At 40.4% G+C, this 15,653-nt stretch overlaps 1 protein-coding gene across 6 annotated transcripts in view; it reads left to right on the forward strand.

Annotated features, from left to right (window-relative positions):
• Nucleotides 1-3,114: 3,114 nt before the first annotated feature.
• The window catches only part of trim44 (tripartite motif containing 44), a 119,884-nt gene continuing 107,345 nt past the window's right edge, over nt 3,115-15,653 (forward strand). For 3 of the 6 annotated variants that reach the window (XM_061821870.1, XM_061821871.1, XM_061821875.1), the window contains exons 1-3: nt 3,115-3,306; nt 6,397-6,573; nt 14,085-14,704. In XM_061821870.1, coding sequence (XP_061677854.1) covers nt 6,441-6,573; nt 14,085-14,704 — 753 coding nt within the window. In that variant the 5' untranslated portion in view covers nt 3,115-3,306; nt 6,397-6,440. Of the gene's footprint in view, nt 3,307-6,396; nt 6,574-11,001; nt 11,203-14,084; nt 14,705-15,653 lie in introns of all 6 variants that reach the window. The other 3 variants (XM_061821874.1, XM_061821873.1, XM_061821872.1) reach the window with 3 other exon arrangements.

The following is a 15,653-nucleotide window of genomic DNA, read 5'->3' on the forward strand; positions in this document are numbered from 1 at the left end:
CCGGCTCCAGACGGCCCAGGATGGGATGTGTGGAGGTCTCTGATAAGTCTGGGGTCCACAATAAAATGGGACGGGATCCAGAAACGTTCTTCAGGGCCATATCCCTCCCAGTCCACCAGGTATTGGCTCTATGGCGGGATGATAGAAGCCGATATACCGAGTACACCGGACCTCCATTAATCATGCCGGGGGGTGGAGGAGGCTTGGCTGGAAGGACTAATGGCGATGGACAAGTTGGCCGGAGCCGGCTCACATGGAACATGGGATGAACCCTCACCGATCTGGGAAGCTTCAAGGACACAGCGACAGGGTTAATAATCTTGGTGATAGGAAAAGGACCCATGAACCTGGCAGCAAGCTTGCATGACATCTATGGTCACAAAGTCCTTTGAACGCCTCATGGTGGAACACCTCAAAAGTGTCATAGGTCCCTAACCCCTCCAGTTTGTCTACCAAGCAAACAGGTCTGTGGATGATGCAGTCATTTTGGGGCTTTACTTCATCCTAGAACACCTTGATGGCACAAGTATTTAAGTAGTATGCGAGGATCCTGTTGGTGGACTTCAGCTCTGCATTCAACACAATCATACCTAAACTCCGCTCTTCCAAGCTTCTCCAGTTCAACTTCTCACCTGCCATCTACCATTGGATTTTTCGGGTTCCTAACAGGCAGGGCAAAGCAGGTGAGGCTGGGGGACAAGACCTCATCTACACACACCACAAGCACTGGGGTGCCCCAAAGTTACATTTTCTCTCTCTCCACAAATGACTGCACCCCAAGTCACCAGCCTGTCAAACCCCTGAAGTTTAGATACAACACCACAGTCATCAGCCTCATTAAAGATGGTGATGAGTCTACGTATCGGCAGGAAGTTGAGGGGCTGGAGCTGTGGTGCGGCCAACACAACCTGGCGCAGCGCTCAAGACTGTAGAGATGATTGTGGACTTCAGGAGCTGGTGAATGATGCTATGTCCAATTGCCCTGTGTCAACTGTCGAGACCTTCAAATTCCTGGAAATTACAGTCTCTCAGGACCTGAAGTGGAGATTAACATGAAATCCATTCTCAAGGAACAGAGGATGTACTTCTGAGGAAGCATGGCCTGCCAATGGAGCTCTTGAGGCAGTTCCACATGCACGTTATTCAACCAGTTCTGTGTTCTTTCTTCCATCACTGTCTGGTTTGGTGGTGCTACAAAAAAAAAAAAAACAATAAACTCCAACTTTAACAGACAATCCAATTGCTGAAAAGGTTGTTGTTATACCCCGCCCCACTCTAGAGGAGTTACACGCTGCCAGAACTAAGACAAGAGCATGCAAAATTCTCTTAGACCCACCATATCCTGGTCACCACTTCTTCCAGCTCCTTCTCTCAGATAGTTGCTATCAATGCAAACTAAGCAAGCAGACATTCCTGTCATGGTCCTGCCGGTCCCAGCCTGGGCGGTGCAGGTCCTCTACACACCTGCGTTGATAAGGAGGCGCACACCTGCACCTCATCTGCAATAATGAACCCCAGTACTTATAGGACGCAGTGGACGGTCTGGCTTTGCCAGATCGTTGCCATCCATGCTTCGTTCTAGCACTTCCTTGTTTCTGATCCTGAATCCCGGTGTATCGACCTTTGCCTGTTCTCCGACCAACCCAGTTAGCTTAATGTCTCTGATGTGAAATCAGACGGAAACCTAAAGTGTTCCCATTTTAGGTCATTTAATATTACCAAATTGAATAACTTTTTGGCAAATGCCACAATATTGACTTGTGGCCAAAATGTATACTCTCACTTATATTCTTGTCCACGTCTACTATTTAGCAACCTGTTTCTTCTTGAATCATAAATTTAGGTTTTTGTGATTTACTAGCTGTGATAAAGTACATTACACTGCATGTACAGGATCAAATGCCAATACAGGCTCGCTATTCAGGGTGCCCATCGGAATATATCCCTTCACTCAATATATGGGGTTCTGTCTCATTTTTATGTGGTCTCGTCCAATTGGGTTTGACAGCTGTCTGCGACAAACCTTAGGACGTTCAACACTAAATATCAACTCTCAAGTAGGTAAATTATCACGTCACCAATTTAATAAATATTTACAATATAACATTTATTAGCTCCACAAAAGGGAAATTTGTATAGTTTCAAGAGCAATAGTGGATCCAGAAATTAGAAAAGTAGCATGCAACAAAAGACAGGGGTACATTGAAGCCCACATTTTTTAAAAGTACACTCGCCTGACTTTGGGTGCAGGCAGTGTGGGTTCAGTTCTCACTCAGTGACAGTGTAAATGTGAGTACCGATGGTTGTCTTAGAGTCAAAATCACTCAAATAAATGATCATCAGCACTTCTGCAGATTTTAAGCCACACTATTAGGGTGTGATTTAATTTATTTATTTTTTGGGACTGACAATACTATGTTAACAATATGCATCCATCCAATTTCTGAGCCGCTTATCCTCACAAGGGCCGTGGGAGTGCTGCAGCCAATCCCAACTTTCACCAAACCATACAACATTAACTGAACACTCTAAATTGCCCCATGGTGTGATTGTGAGTGTGGCTGTTTGTCTCCATGTGCCCTGAGATTGACTGGCAACCAGTTCAGAGTGTACCCTGCCTCCTGCCCGTTGACAGATGGGATAGCACTTGGGTGACCCTTGTGAGGATGGGCAGCTAAGAAAATGGATGGATGAAAATAAATATTCACCCATTGTCCAAGCCACTCATCCTTACAACGATCACGGGAAAGCTGGAGCCTATCCCAGCTGGCTTCAGGCGAAAGTCAGACTACACCCTGAACTGGTTGCAGGTCAGTCGCAGGGCAGATATCCCCACCATAACTGAACAGGAATCGATCCCACGCTGTCCGCACCAAAGTCAGGCATGTGTACCACTACACGATGAGTGCCTCTTGAAAAGAAAGAAGTATCATAAAAAGAAATTAAATAAAAATTATAAAATTCCAAAGATAAAATAAATGATTGCAACTCAGTTTCAAATAGAGGTAAATGTATATCAAAAATGTATTAATCTTTCTGATTATGAGTTTAAGAGACTTACAATTTACAATATTAAAGCACTCTTGCGTGTGTGACGTCACGCCATTCCGGAAGTTGGAAAACAAGGAAGTACACTTTCTTCGTACCGTGTTGATCTGTCAGATCCTCCAATGCAAAACGGAAGCCTTTGAGACAGCTCAGTAATTTAATTTTTAATTTATCAGTACGTAGACGTTAGGCTAATATCCCTGCTGACTTAACAAAGGCACGTTCTTGTCGGAAAAAGCCGAGGTGAAACATCGACCTGTAAGTAAACTTTTAATAAACTCCTTAGGACCGCATATGTTCGTGCGAGGAACCACTTGCAAACACCCAAAACACAAGGTTATGAAGTCTGCTAAATTAGAGGTTCTCCCAGAGGTGTGTGTCGCCATTTGGAACGGCAGGGGCTGTCTGAGAGACCCCACTACTCCCCGCCTGCACTGACATGAAAAACGCCTTAGAGTGGACCTTGTGTGTGTTTATATATATATATATATATATATATATATATAATAAAATGCATGCAAGTATAAATTAAAAATACAGACGCAGCAAATAATCTTTTGATTCAAGGGGGAAAAAAAACGAAAAAAATACTGCCTTGCACAAATAGAAAAGTGAAGTGTGTTGGTTGCTCTAATATATTTCAGTGCTCCTTATGTTGCACACAAATACGATATAATTTTGATATGACCAATGCTTGATTGAGCATGTACGTTCACATTTTGTTACATTATTCATTTAATTATTAATAGAGTAATAGTATCAATTAAGGTTCGGACTCAGTGTTTATATCAACACAGTCACTTAGACCAATCAGATAAATTAACGATGGAAAAAAAAAACTTCACCCTATCACCTGTGTTCTCTGACCTCTATGACACACAACATGGCTTAATTGGAAGCCTATCCATTCCTGTAGACAGGGTTCGCACGCGGCCCTAAAAGTCCCTAAAAAGCCCAAAATTTTTGAAAGTGCATTTAGGGGCTCCTGAAAGTCCTTAAAAATACGCGAAAACCGGTCAAGCCCCTAAAATGGCCTTAAATTAAAAAAAATCAAAGGGAGGATCTCTCCCGCCAAAATTCTCCCTAAAAAAATCTTTTATTAAAAAAAAAAAATAGAGATCCGTCTGGCGTCCAAAACAGCCGGAAATTGTCAACGGAAGTCACCGTGTTGAGAACTTGTCGCCATCTTGTCGATATTCCATTGTTTGTTTCCGTGAGTAGGCATTTCACTTCGTCTTCGTTACGACGTAGCGTAGTTCTTTCATCGCTCCAACTTGTATCATGGCGAAGTCCATTTTTCAATATGCTTGGGTTGAAAGTAAGGAGTTCGGGAGCTGGGTTCGTCGAGATCCAAAAGATCGGCACATGTTTTACTCCCATCTGTGCAAGCAGAGTTACCAGCTTGAAAAGATGGGCGTCAAAGAGTTGGAGTTGGACCGGAAAAACCGGAGACACACTGATTTGGCGAAGACTCTCTCATCTTCCGTTGGTATGAATCGGTTTCGAAAATATCAAGATAGTGAAGCATCAACTTCAGGCAGTGGTGCTAGTAGTGCATGCGCACCTACAGTTGTCCAGTCATCGACTTCAACCAGACGGAAGTCAGGCTTTATGAATGTAGTTCAATACACGAAGACTGACTCGTTAAAGGCAGAGATCGTGTGGACTTTAAAAGTAATCTGCAGCCATTACAGTTACAAATCTTGTGAAAATAATTCAAAAGTGTTTGCAGTCATGTTCCCAGACAGTGACATTGCTAAAAACTACCACTGTGGGGAAAGGAAAACTTCGTACCTGCCCACTTTTCATCTCTACTGCCTCAAAGCCAAAAAAGCCAGAATAGACTGACATATCTACGCTTATTGAGAAGGCTGACCGGCTGTGTGAGGAGGCAGAAGAAAAGAGGAAACTGATGTTTATCATCGAGGCCAATGCACTCAGAGGCAGAGCAAAGGACAAGAGAGCCACTTTGGCATCTCTGCAGCAACAAATAGAGGAGGCACTGAGTAGGCTCAAGGAGCTCGAGTAGGGGTGCTAAAACAGACATCAGTAGAAGACATTTGTGTATACAGTTGCAATTGTAGTTAGAATCTGTTTTTCTGTAGACTGTTATGTGAAGACATTGACAATGGTCATATCAATGAGAACTACCACAAGGGGGGACAGGTGATCACTGTCACAGGTACTGAGGTACTGGAACATTTGATGAACCAAGAACGGTTGATGGCACCAATGGTTAAGTCCTTTTTCCTTACTCCTGCTTTCCCACGATGGCCCTAAATTTTTCGTGTCAACCCTAAATTTTTTCCGTGTCGGCTCTAAATTTTTCGTGTCAGCCCCTAAGAATGCCCCTAAAAAGCCCTTAAATTTTTTGGGTCAGACTGAGTATCAACCCTGTGTAGACCAAAAGGACGACTAATGAGTCAGTTGATTTTGTTACCGCATTTGCAATTCCAAAATAATATTCTAACAAATAGATCACAAATTGATTATTTGAAAAATTTAACCTGTAAAATATTAAATTTTGAGTTATGACTGACGGGTTTTGGCTGTGTCTTCATACGGCAAAAGTTTATCACGTTAGTTTCAAATGGCTTCATTTGACGAAGATATTTTTGCAAATGTTGATTTGGCAGCCACTATACGTTTCAACCCTTAGTCTTTTACCAAATGACAGGGATAACGTTTGAAAATGGTAATTTTTAGGGATGTGGAAAGGATTTCATAGAATCCTTGTTGATGGTGTTGTTGGGGAAATCCCCTGGATCAGACTTCATTTTGTTTTGTTTTCTATGATTTTAATTTTATGAATGATGGCTGCACTGCTTTGAGGTTTTTGCCTGGAAAAAAAAATCATCAGTGATTTAGTTAAGGATGATCAAGAACCTGTCAGAAAAATTTCAACTAATTTGGTGCGTACTCAAAATTTTTTTTCCGTCTGTCAGAATTGTCACGTTGTGAATGGCAGTTGAATTGCAATTGCAAATGCAGCTGTGATCGTTTAATAAGAAATAACCAGGTATTTTTCTACCAAAGACTCAGAGTTTCGGTGCACATTTCTAATGATTTACACTGATTTGTTCATATCTCAAATCTGAGCTGATTTGCTTGATAAAAGTGGCATAAAATCTTTACAAGGAGTAAAGATTCTTACACAATAGGGATCATTTTATTCATGTGCCACTCCTCAATTTAAGGATATCATCTACTGCTATTTTGAAGATTTTAGTAACATACCTAGTAACGATGATTTCTCACTGTAGCTCAGCCATAGGTAGAAGGTCTGTTTTGTACTTGTTGTCGGAGCCATAAATCCTCACTGATTGGACCAAACTGCCACCTTTCTAGTTTGCCTGCGAGCTACTTACCCGCTGTTAGCTTCATGGCACGTTATGTTGGATCAACACTCACCCATTAAATTTGGCACCAGGGTCGCATTCTCCAGCCATGGCCCCTTTTCCGCTTCCTTTGTATCCAGTGTGAAGCACATTGGAGAGCTCAGTTCAAAGCGACTCTGCTTCAGCGGTGAGTCGGGTTTTTTTTTAAAAAAAAGAAAAATTAAAGAAACTTTGTGATGCTCTAAGTGAATGCTTACATTTGCAGAAGTAATGCACATTAACTCAAAATGGCCATGTAAGTAAACAGGCATTGCCATAATTGTCAGAATAAAAAAAAGGAACTAATTTTCATTCCAAGTGAACCTTCTGAATCTGGATTTATTTTTTTTACTCAAACTATGACCTATTAGTTCCACACACTAGCACTAATATCAATGAAGACTAAAACAGTGTCATTAAATTGAGGACTGTTGCAGCTAAACTGATTGACCTTGGTTGATAATTTGGGATGCAAAATTGCGATCTAAATGATAATAACAATGATGCATCCATCCAATGAACCGCTTATTCTCACTAGGGTCACGGGTATGCTGGCTCCTATCCCGGTTGACTTCAGGCGAGAACTGGGTTACACCCTGAATTGGTCAAGCCAATTCCAGGGCACATACATAAGAAACAATCAACCAGTCCCACTCGCATTCACACCTACGGACAATCTAGTCAATTGGCTTTTTGCATGTCCTTTATCCAGTATTGCTCCTGAAACAACGCATATTTCCTGATTGTGGAACTAATAAATGTAACATTATTTACAGTATATCTTGTAAACATATAGCCCTCTTTTCTCATTTGACCTAGCGATGAGTTTGTGTCGCTGTGTGCTATTTTATATCCAGACATCCTGCCTGCTATTTTGGCTCATAAAAATTTACTCTCCTCCACTATAATGCTTCTTAGAAAGGCTGCACTGTTAATGTGTTTGTAGTAGTGTTTACGCCGATCTGATATATGTGATCGGCCAATAATTTGCATTTTATGATGATTGGCTTTCATTCCATAATTTGCCAATCTGATCAATTACATCATTGATTGGCTCTGCTTAAGACATTTAACTACGTATCTCTGTCCTGTATGAATACGAAAGCTAGTTTATTTTTACCATTGTCAGGTGTCCTGTGGTACTGTAACTATCTGAAGGTCAATACAGTTTTTTGAGTCGAGAAGGTTAAAAAAGCATATCATCAGAGTGGAAATATTTTGCTGTGTCTCAGACAAAAAACACAAGTTATTCTCAGTCTGTTCGTAAATGAAGTTGTGGGGAACGTCATCTAAATGCTTCAACACAACACATTTGGTTGGGAATCTGAAGAATGTATACAAGGAGTAGAATGCCACTTTCAAGCAACTTAGCATTTGAAAAAAAAAAAAAAATAAAGGAAAAGTCAAAGGAATGCAAAATACAACTGGACACTCGTGAACACACATGCGAATACACGCACGACAATCTCACTCAACCTTCTCTTTGCATCGTCACCCAACGCCAAAGGTCAATGAACATCATTTTTATTCTTTACATTGTGTACTTTGAATGTACGTGTTTTTTTTTTTTGGGGGGGGGGTGGAGGGCCTTGGAAAAACGGTTCTCCTTATGAGAAAAAAAAAGCACATTAGTAGTCACTGTGAATTGACCGTCTCCTGCAAGTTTACCTGACTCATAATTACAAACACCGTCCACCCACACAGTCTGAGCAAAGTAAACCAAAGAGAGTTAGACATGCTGCTTGTGTTTACGCTTGATAATAATGGTAAAAAAAAAAAAAAAAAAAAAAGTGTTGTTCCTTTAATGAATGTCAGGGTACGTGAATAATAGACAAAAAAGTGGTGAAACTGGACGAGATTTTTCTCTTTTTTGAGTAAACAAGGTCTAGTCTGAAGCTAAAGTAGAAAGTACAGGATGAGATGGTGTATAATGTTAAAAATTCCACCTTGGCACACCCTGATCGAGGATGAAAGCAGACAATACAGTGTCAAAATCAATGGATGACACTAATCTGACCACAGTGCATATGTCTGATGTTGATCACAGTGGTCAAAGGGGGCACTCACAGGCTTAGTGTGTTCGGTCAGATACGTACAAAATTAGAGGGAACGTTGTTCTTGACATTAATTTGTGTTTATTTAATGTTGGTAACAAAAGAAGCATGATCCTAAACAATCAGTATTCACCTGGAAACAGGAAATGCAAGTTCACCACACTGAGGATGTTCGGAAGTGATGCCGAAAGCACATGTTCAGAGTTGCATCATGCACTGCGAGTGCATTTACGTCGAAAGTCATCACCATCATGAGCCATGTCAAAGAAAATTCAGTTATACTGAAAACATTTCTCGGATATAACACCGGTAATGTTTCAGTATCTAATTATAATAAATATGAGATTTTGATTTACTTTGACTTGATCTAAGTTCTAATGTTAGACTAGTTTGTCCATATATCTAAATGCGAACGGTCATTTTCTCCCGTGGTACCGCATTATCTTGAAGTTGAACCCCTCGACATGATTTAGGAAGACATAAATAATCTACTGCTATCTTTCATCAATGGATTGACAATAGATACCGCTGTAAATTACGCTATATTATAACAATACCTCACGATGAAATAAAATGATTTGATTATATGTATACTTAGATTTGAAATTGAATGTCTGTTTACCTCTTTAAAAATGTCTGTCTCAGTGCAATGTCAATAAATTTTGATTATGGTTTGGGTAACAACTACATACTCTGGTATAACAACTCAGTAAGTTATTTAAGGTCTTGAGATTCCATCCCTAAACATACCCACAACTTTATATCTGCGGGCATGACTGACCACACCTGTACATTTTTCAAATGTGAGTGACTGCTTTACGAAACAGTTTCCAGAATGAATGAATTTCGTAATTTGAGGTGCCACTGTATAATGAAACAGAAAAACCTGAAAACAAATTAGGAACAAGTAAAATCCATCTATTTTCCACACCGCTTATTCTCACTAGGGTCACGAGTATGCAAGCACCCTCCAAGCAAACTGTGGGCGAGAAAATTATATTCAGAATCAGCTTTATTGCCCAACTGTGTAAAATCACATGAGCAATTTTTCTCCGCCACTTGGTGCTGCCCTGTTATGATATTCAGAGCAAAGAACAAGGAACAACAGAGCAACCACAACCATGAACAAGAGACATTTCTGTTTATAGGAAGCATTCCTTGTAAATCGTTAAAGATGTAAAATCTTCATTGAGAACAGGTATGAGATAAGTGTGTCAACGTCCCACATTGTGTAAAGCTTGTACACAGTCTCTTTACCTGTTCGCGGTTCCTGTTATTGACCAGTGCAATGTCAATTGTGCAAAGGGAGCAGTTTAAAGTGACGAATCGTGCAGTCTACAAAATCTAAAAAATTAATACAAATATCTCTCTCTCTCTCTCTCTCTCTCTCTGTATTTATATATATATATATATATATATATATATATATATATATATATATATATATTTTACTAATACTACAGTGAAGAAAATAAGTCTGAATACCCTGCTATATTGCAAGATCTCCCACTTAGAAATCATGGAGGGTTCTGAAATTTTCATCGTAGGTGCATGTCCACTGTGAGAGAGAAAATCTATAAATAAAAATCCAGAAATCACAATGTATGATTTTTTTTGTTAACGATTTGTATGATACAGCTGCACATAAGTATTTGAACAACTATCAGCTAAAATTCTGACCCTCCTAGACCTGTTAGTCCGCCTTTAAAAGTCCACCTCCACTCCATGTATTATTCTGAATCGGATGCACCTGTGTAAGGTCGTTACCTGCATAAACACACCTGTCCACCACATACAATCAGTAAGACTCAAACTTGAAACATGGCCGAGACCAAAGAGCTGTCCAAAGACACCAGAGACAAAATTGTACAACTCCACTCGGCTGGAAAGGGCTCCGGAGAAATTGCCAAGCTGCTTGGTGAAAAAAGGTCCACTGTTGGAGCAATCATTAGAAAATGGAAGAAACTCAACATGACAGTCAATCTCAATCGGAGTGGAGCCCCATGCAAGATATGACCTCGTGGGGGCTCAGTGATCCTTAGAAAGGTGAGGAATCAGCCCAGGACAACACAATGGGACTTAGTCAATGACCTGAAAAGAGCTGGGACCACCGTTTCCAATGTGACTGTTGGTAATACACTAAGATGTCATGGTTTGAAATCATGCATGGCACGGAAGGTTCCCCTGCTTAAACCGACACGTTAAGGTCCGTCTTAAGTTTGCCAATGACAGAGGAGTCATGGGAGAAGGTTTCGTGGTCACATGAGACCAAAATTTAACTTTTTGGTCATAATTCCACTAACCGTATTTGGAGGAAAACGAAGGATGAGTTCCATCCCAAGAACACCATCGCTACTGTGAGGATGGAGTTGATGTTCGTCCCCCATTTCAGGTCCTCTGAGACTGTAATTCCCAAGAACTTAAGGTCTCGATGGTTGACACAAGCCAGTTGGATAGCGTATGGGGCAGCTGTAGTGAAGGATGCCTCCTGAAGTTCACAATTATATGCTGTTCAACGCCAGGTTGTCTTGACCACACCAAAGCTCCAGACTCGCCACTTCCTGTCGATACCCAGACTCGTCGCTGTCCTTGATGAGGCCAATGACCGTGGTGTCATCTGCAAACTTCAGGAGTTGGACAGTTGGATGCCACGAGGTGCAGTCGTTCATGTAGAGCGACAAGAGCAGAGGGGAGAGGCAGTCACTCACAATTAAACTGTACAGGTGAGGTCAGTCATGCCCGCAGATATAAAGTTATGGGTGTGGTTCACCAGTCATGCCCGCAGATATAAAGTTACGGGTGTGATTTGCGATGGCATCTCAAGACCTTAAAATAACTTACTGAGTTCTTATACCTGAGTAAGTAGTCGTTACCTCATACCATAATCATAATTTATTGACATTTCACTGAGACAGACATTTTTAAAGAGGTCAACAGACATTCAATTTCAAAACTAAGTATTTCAATAATCAAATCATTTTATTTCATCATGATGTATCAGTCACTCACATTTGATGCGCGCGGGCCTCCGTGCTCACAAATCTGCACAGTTGAGCACAAAAATCACGCTCGTAAAATTTGTTACAAGTAGAAAAAATAGACATTGAAAGATGTCGCTTATTTTGTGTAGCCTTGACATTATTTTGCGTGTTTATTTCATAAACGTTAACTAAACGAGCCTGCTCCAAAAAAATCAGTATTCACCCGGAAAAAGGAAATGCAAGTTAACTGTACTTAGCATGTATGGAAGTTAGGCCGAAAGCACATGTTCAGAGCTGCTTCATGTATTGCGAGCGCATTTACGCCGAAAGTCATCAACATCATGAGCCGTGTCAAAGGAAATTCAGTTACACCAGGGGTCCTCATTGCGTCGATCGCAAGGCAGTGTGACTGTGTGCCATCAAAAAAAAAAAAAAAAGACGTTAGACTATCATCCACCTCGTCACTTGATTCAGGTGTGGCCAATACGTCGAGCGCATGCACATAAAAGTGCGTTCTAGCAAGCCGGCCTCCTATTTACGGCAGTCCCGCGATGCGTCCCCACCCCCCCACAACAATACATAACTTTTGCTGTCAGGAATGTTTGTTACAATGTATTGCTAGCTTGTAGCCACTAATGCCGATTATGTTGAACTAAACTTTCAGCATCTTCAAAACATTGTGGGTATGTATGACAGGCCAGTGCATTTAATTTTTTTTCAGATAAAGTTTATCAGATCAAGAATTTTTATTGATGAAAAATTTTAAATACCGTTTTATATCATGTTCTACTAAAATCAGTTGAAATTGGAAATTATCATTTGAGTTTGAAATTTTAGTTTTCTATTTTAGTTGTTTATTTTATTTTTAATTTACAGTTATTTTATATTAATCCAGTAAGTTATTTTAAGGTCTTCAGATTCCATCCCTAATCACACCCGCAACTTTATATGCGAGCATGACTGACCACATCTGTACATTTTTCAAATGTGAGTGGCTGATGTATTCTTATCATCTACCATAATTTACGGCCGTATCTAGTGCCAATCCATTGACGAAAGCTAGCAGTGGATGATATATATGTGTGTGTGTGTATATATCTTCCTAAAGCATGTAGAGGGGAAAAGTTTTCAACTTCAAGATAACGCAGTACCACGGGAGAAAATTGCATTTAAAGATATGGACAGACTAGTCTCATGTTAGAACTTAGATCAAGTCAAAGTACCCGTAAATCACAATTTCATATTTATTATAGTTAGATACTGAAACATTGCCAACCAATTGCAGAGCACATATGAAAAAAAACTCATTCACACTCAGTCACACCTTTGGGCAATTTAGTCTTCAATTAATCTACCATGCATGTTTTTGGCATGTTGGAGAAAACTAGGGTATCTGCAGAAAACCTAACAAGAAAAATAGCAAAAAAGACCCCCGAAAAAATAAATAAAATAATATACTGAATATAAAAGGAAATACAAATAAAATTAATAAATGAAAAATATATAGCAATGGCCAAAAACATTGGCACGCCAGGGGTGAGTGTATTGTCTATTGTATACTTAATATTTGTCTCCCACCCAAATCCCCTCAATAGTCTAACATTTACCACATAGAAGAAATGTTAGAAATGTCTGTTTTCATGTCGGACATCCAGGGGAAAAAGTTAGTTTTAATACAATTTATTCTTATGCCCCCATGAATCCTAAATTATGGTCTTAACCTCCTGTTTTGGCTGACTGGCGTTACGTTTACATTGTAACTGGCCACGCTAGTTCTTTTTCTATGAATATTGTAACCACAATTCTATCTGCTGTTCGTGCTGTGCGCACATTGTCCTCTTAGGTGCATTGTGGCGTGATGGATGGAAGTGCATATTTCCAGTCATATTAAAAAAAAAAAAGCAGAAGAATAAAGTCCCAATAAAATTGTATCAAACTCTATTTTCTCAGACTAGAAACATATGCCTGTAACTATTGTTAATTTACTGTCTGTGTTTGTTTCTACAACATCTGCGTTTATATAGTTATTTGAAGGTAAATCCCTCCTGTGATTAATGCGCATGATAGCAATCCTGGCAATCGAGTTTTCCTTTGCCTGTTAGCATAGGATGACGATTTCTTCAACGATGTACTGTATGTCTTGTACTGTATGTCTTTTATTTAAATATGCAACGTGTGCAATTGTTTTTGTTGTGCATTTAATTTGATAGTAAACTCAAACCAAAATATCAAGCAACTTATTGCATGGTCAGGGAGAGTAGAAGAACATGCGTCCAAAACACTTGCTGCAAGGCAACACAGGGTGCATTCCGGGTGTGTTAACAGCACAGTAACTTCGATACACAACCCATGCTTTGCCACATTCATTTTTTTTCTTTGATTAAAGTCAAAATCAAAGTCACACATTTCCATTCATCGCCCAGCACTATGATGTGCTTTAGGAAAGCTTGCTTCTGTTTTGGTAGGCTACCTCTATCCAATTCATTCTGTCAGGTAAAGTTAGTCCTGTGTCTCTTCATCTTTCCACTGTGCAAATCGTAGAACGACAGAAAGTCACCTGTATTATACTGTCATCTGGTTTACACACTGTATCTTTTGTAAGATTTTTTTCCCATGTCATCCAGGTATACTTTCTGTATTCATGGATCACAAAGGAGAACCAATGGAAGGTGTCATGGGCCTGGAGGAGCTGCCACAGATGGACGGAACATGTGATGCATGTGAGCCTGATGAGGCTCAACTGGCCACGCTATTATGCCACACCTGCAGTTTTGCCTTCTGCTGTTTGCATGGTGACAGACATGCCTCCAGTACACATCACCCGCTATTGCCCTATAACCATGAGGGAATGCATGCTAATGGAGTTAACGCAAACACATATTCCAGAATTGGAAATGGGGCCAAAGAGGAGACATTGATGGGTTTGCTGAACGAACAGGACATGGCTCTGAAGCAAGCAGCACTTGGACATGAGAGTGGTAATGCTATGAATGGCCATGAATCCAAGAATCACCCAGAGTTAGGAGCTGAAGGTTCACTAGATGGGCAAGAGGAGGTGGCTGCTCTAGAGTCAGAGAAGAGGGACACTGTGACAGTAGCTAGGCTACGTTGTCTGGAGCATGGGCAGGATGGATCCCTCTACTGTAAACCTGATGAAAAGATTATCTGTGTTGTGTGTGCTGTGCAGGGTGACCACCAGGGACATGAGATTATCACCCTGCATGATGCTTACATCTGGCAGAAGGTTAGTTATGATGTTTTATGATGCATGCCATTGTGACACTTGTGTTTATTTCAATGTAAGTCACTTTCAATAGCATCTTTTGCACAGATATACTGTGTCACATATAAAAGATTGCAAGCAATGCCTTATAGACAGGACCCAATTGTGACTTTCGGGTTGTCTCATCAGGGGTCAATACGGGAAATCACTTGCATAATTTGTTTGATACATGAAGCGGGGGACTTGCAGCAACTTTGTGTAATGAGTCATGTCAGTGTCTGCATATGAAATACCTGTTACATGGTAACAATTTTTTTCAGCCCAGTAAGTGACTAGTGTGTCAACCTGCACAGAACATGCTTTGGGTCTAACAGAAACAGTTTTATTCACTTAGATCACTGAATAAAGAAGCCGTTTGCTGACCAGGTAGTGCGTGTACGCACATGTACATGCTGAGAGAGCGAGAGAAGGACAGATTACAGTGTGGCATGTATTGCCATACGAGGATGTTTTACAGTGACTTTTGACCATAAAATAACGTTAATGTTTCCATATGAAGCATCTGCACCTTATTGCAATATGTTTTTCCCAAGTTACTAGTGGGCTGAAATATTCATGTGAGGCAAGACTACACTGCATCATGAAGCTGTTTTTGTCAGTCTGTCAAATAAACACTCATGCATCTGTCCCCCCCCCCCACCTCCCTCCTTCCCCAAATGAGTCACTTTGATTGTACCATGAAGGTTTTTTTGTGCGGTAATGACTACCTTGTGTTCTGTGTCTGGTGCATTGAAGGGTTCGTCCTCCCCGTTCGTGACTAAATGAAACAATGTAGCAAAATGAATATTAGCCATGTTTGCTACCCTGCCAAATAACCCACACCATAGACTAAAATGAACATGGGGTCTTTATAACCAGTATCAATATCAAATTGATGAACTAAAAGGCAGTGCGTGGAAATAACCCATTT

The sequence above is a fragment of the Syngnathoides biaculeatus genome, chromosome 6 (assembly GCF_019802595.1).
Source record: "Syngnathoides biaculeatus isolate LvHL_M chromosome 6, ASM1980259v1, whole genome shotgun sequence".
NCBI classification, from domain to species: domain Eukaryota; kingdom Metazoa; phylum Chordata; class Actinopteri; order Syngnathiformes; family Syngnathidae; genus Syngnathoides; species Syngnathoides biaculeatus.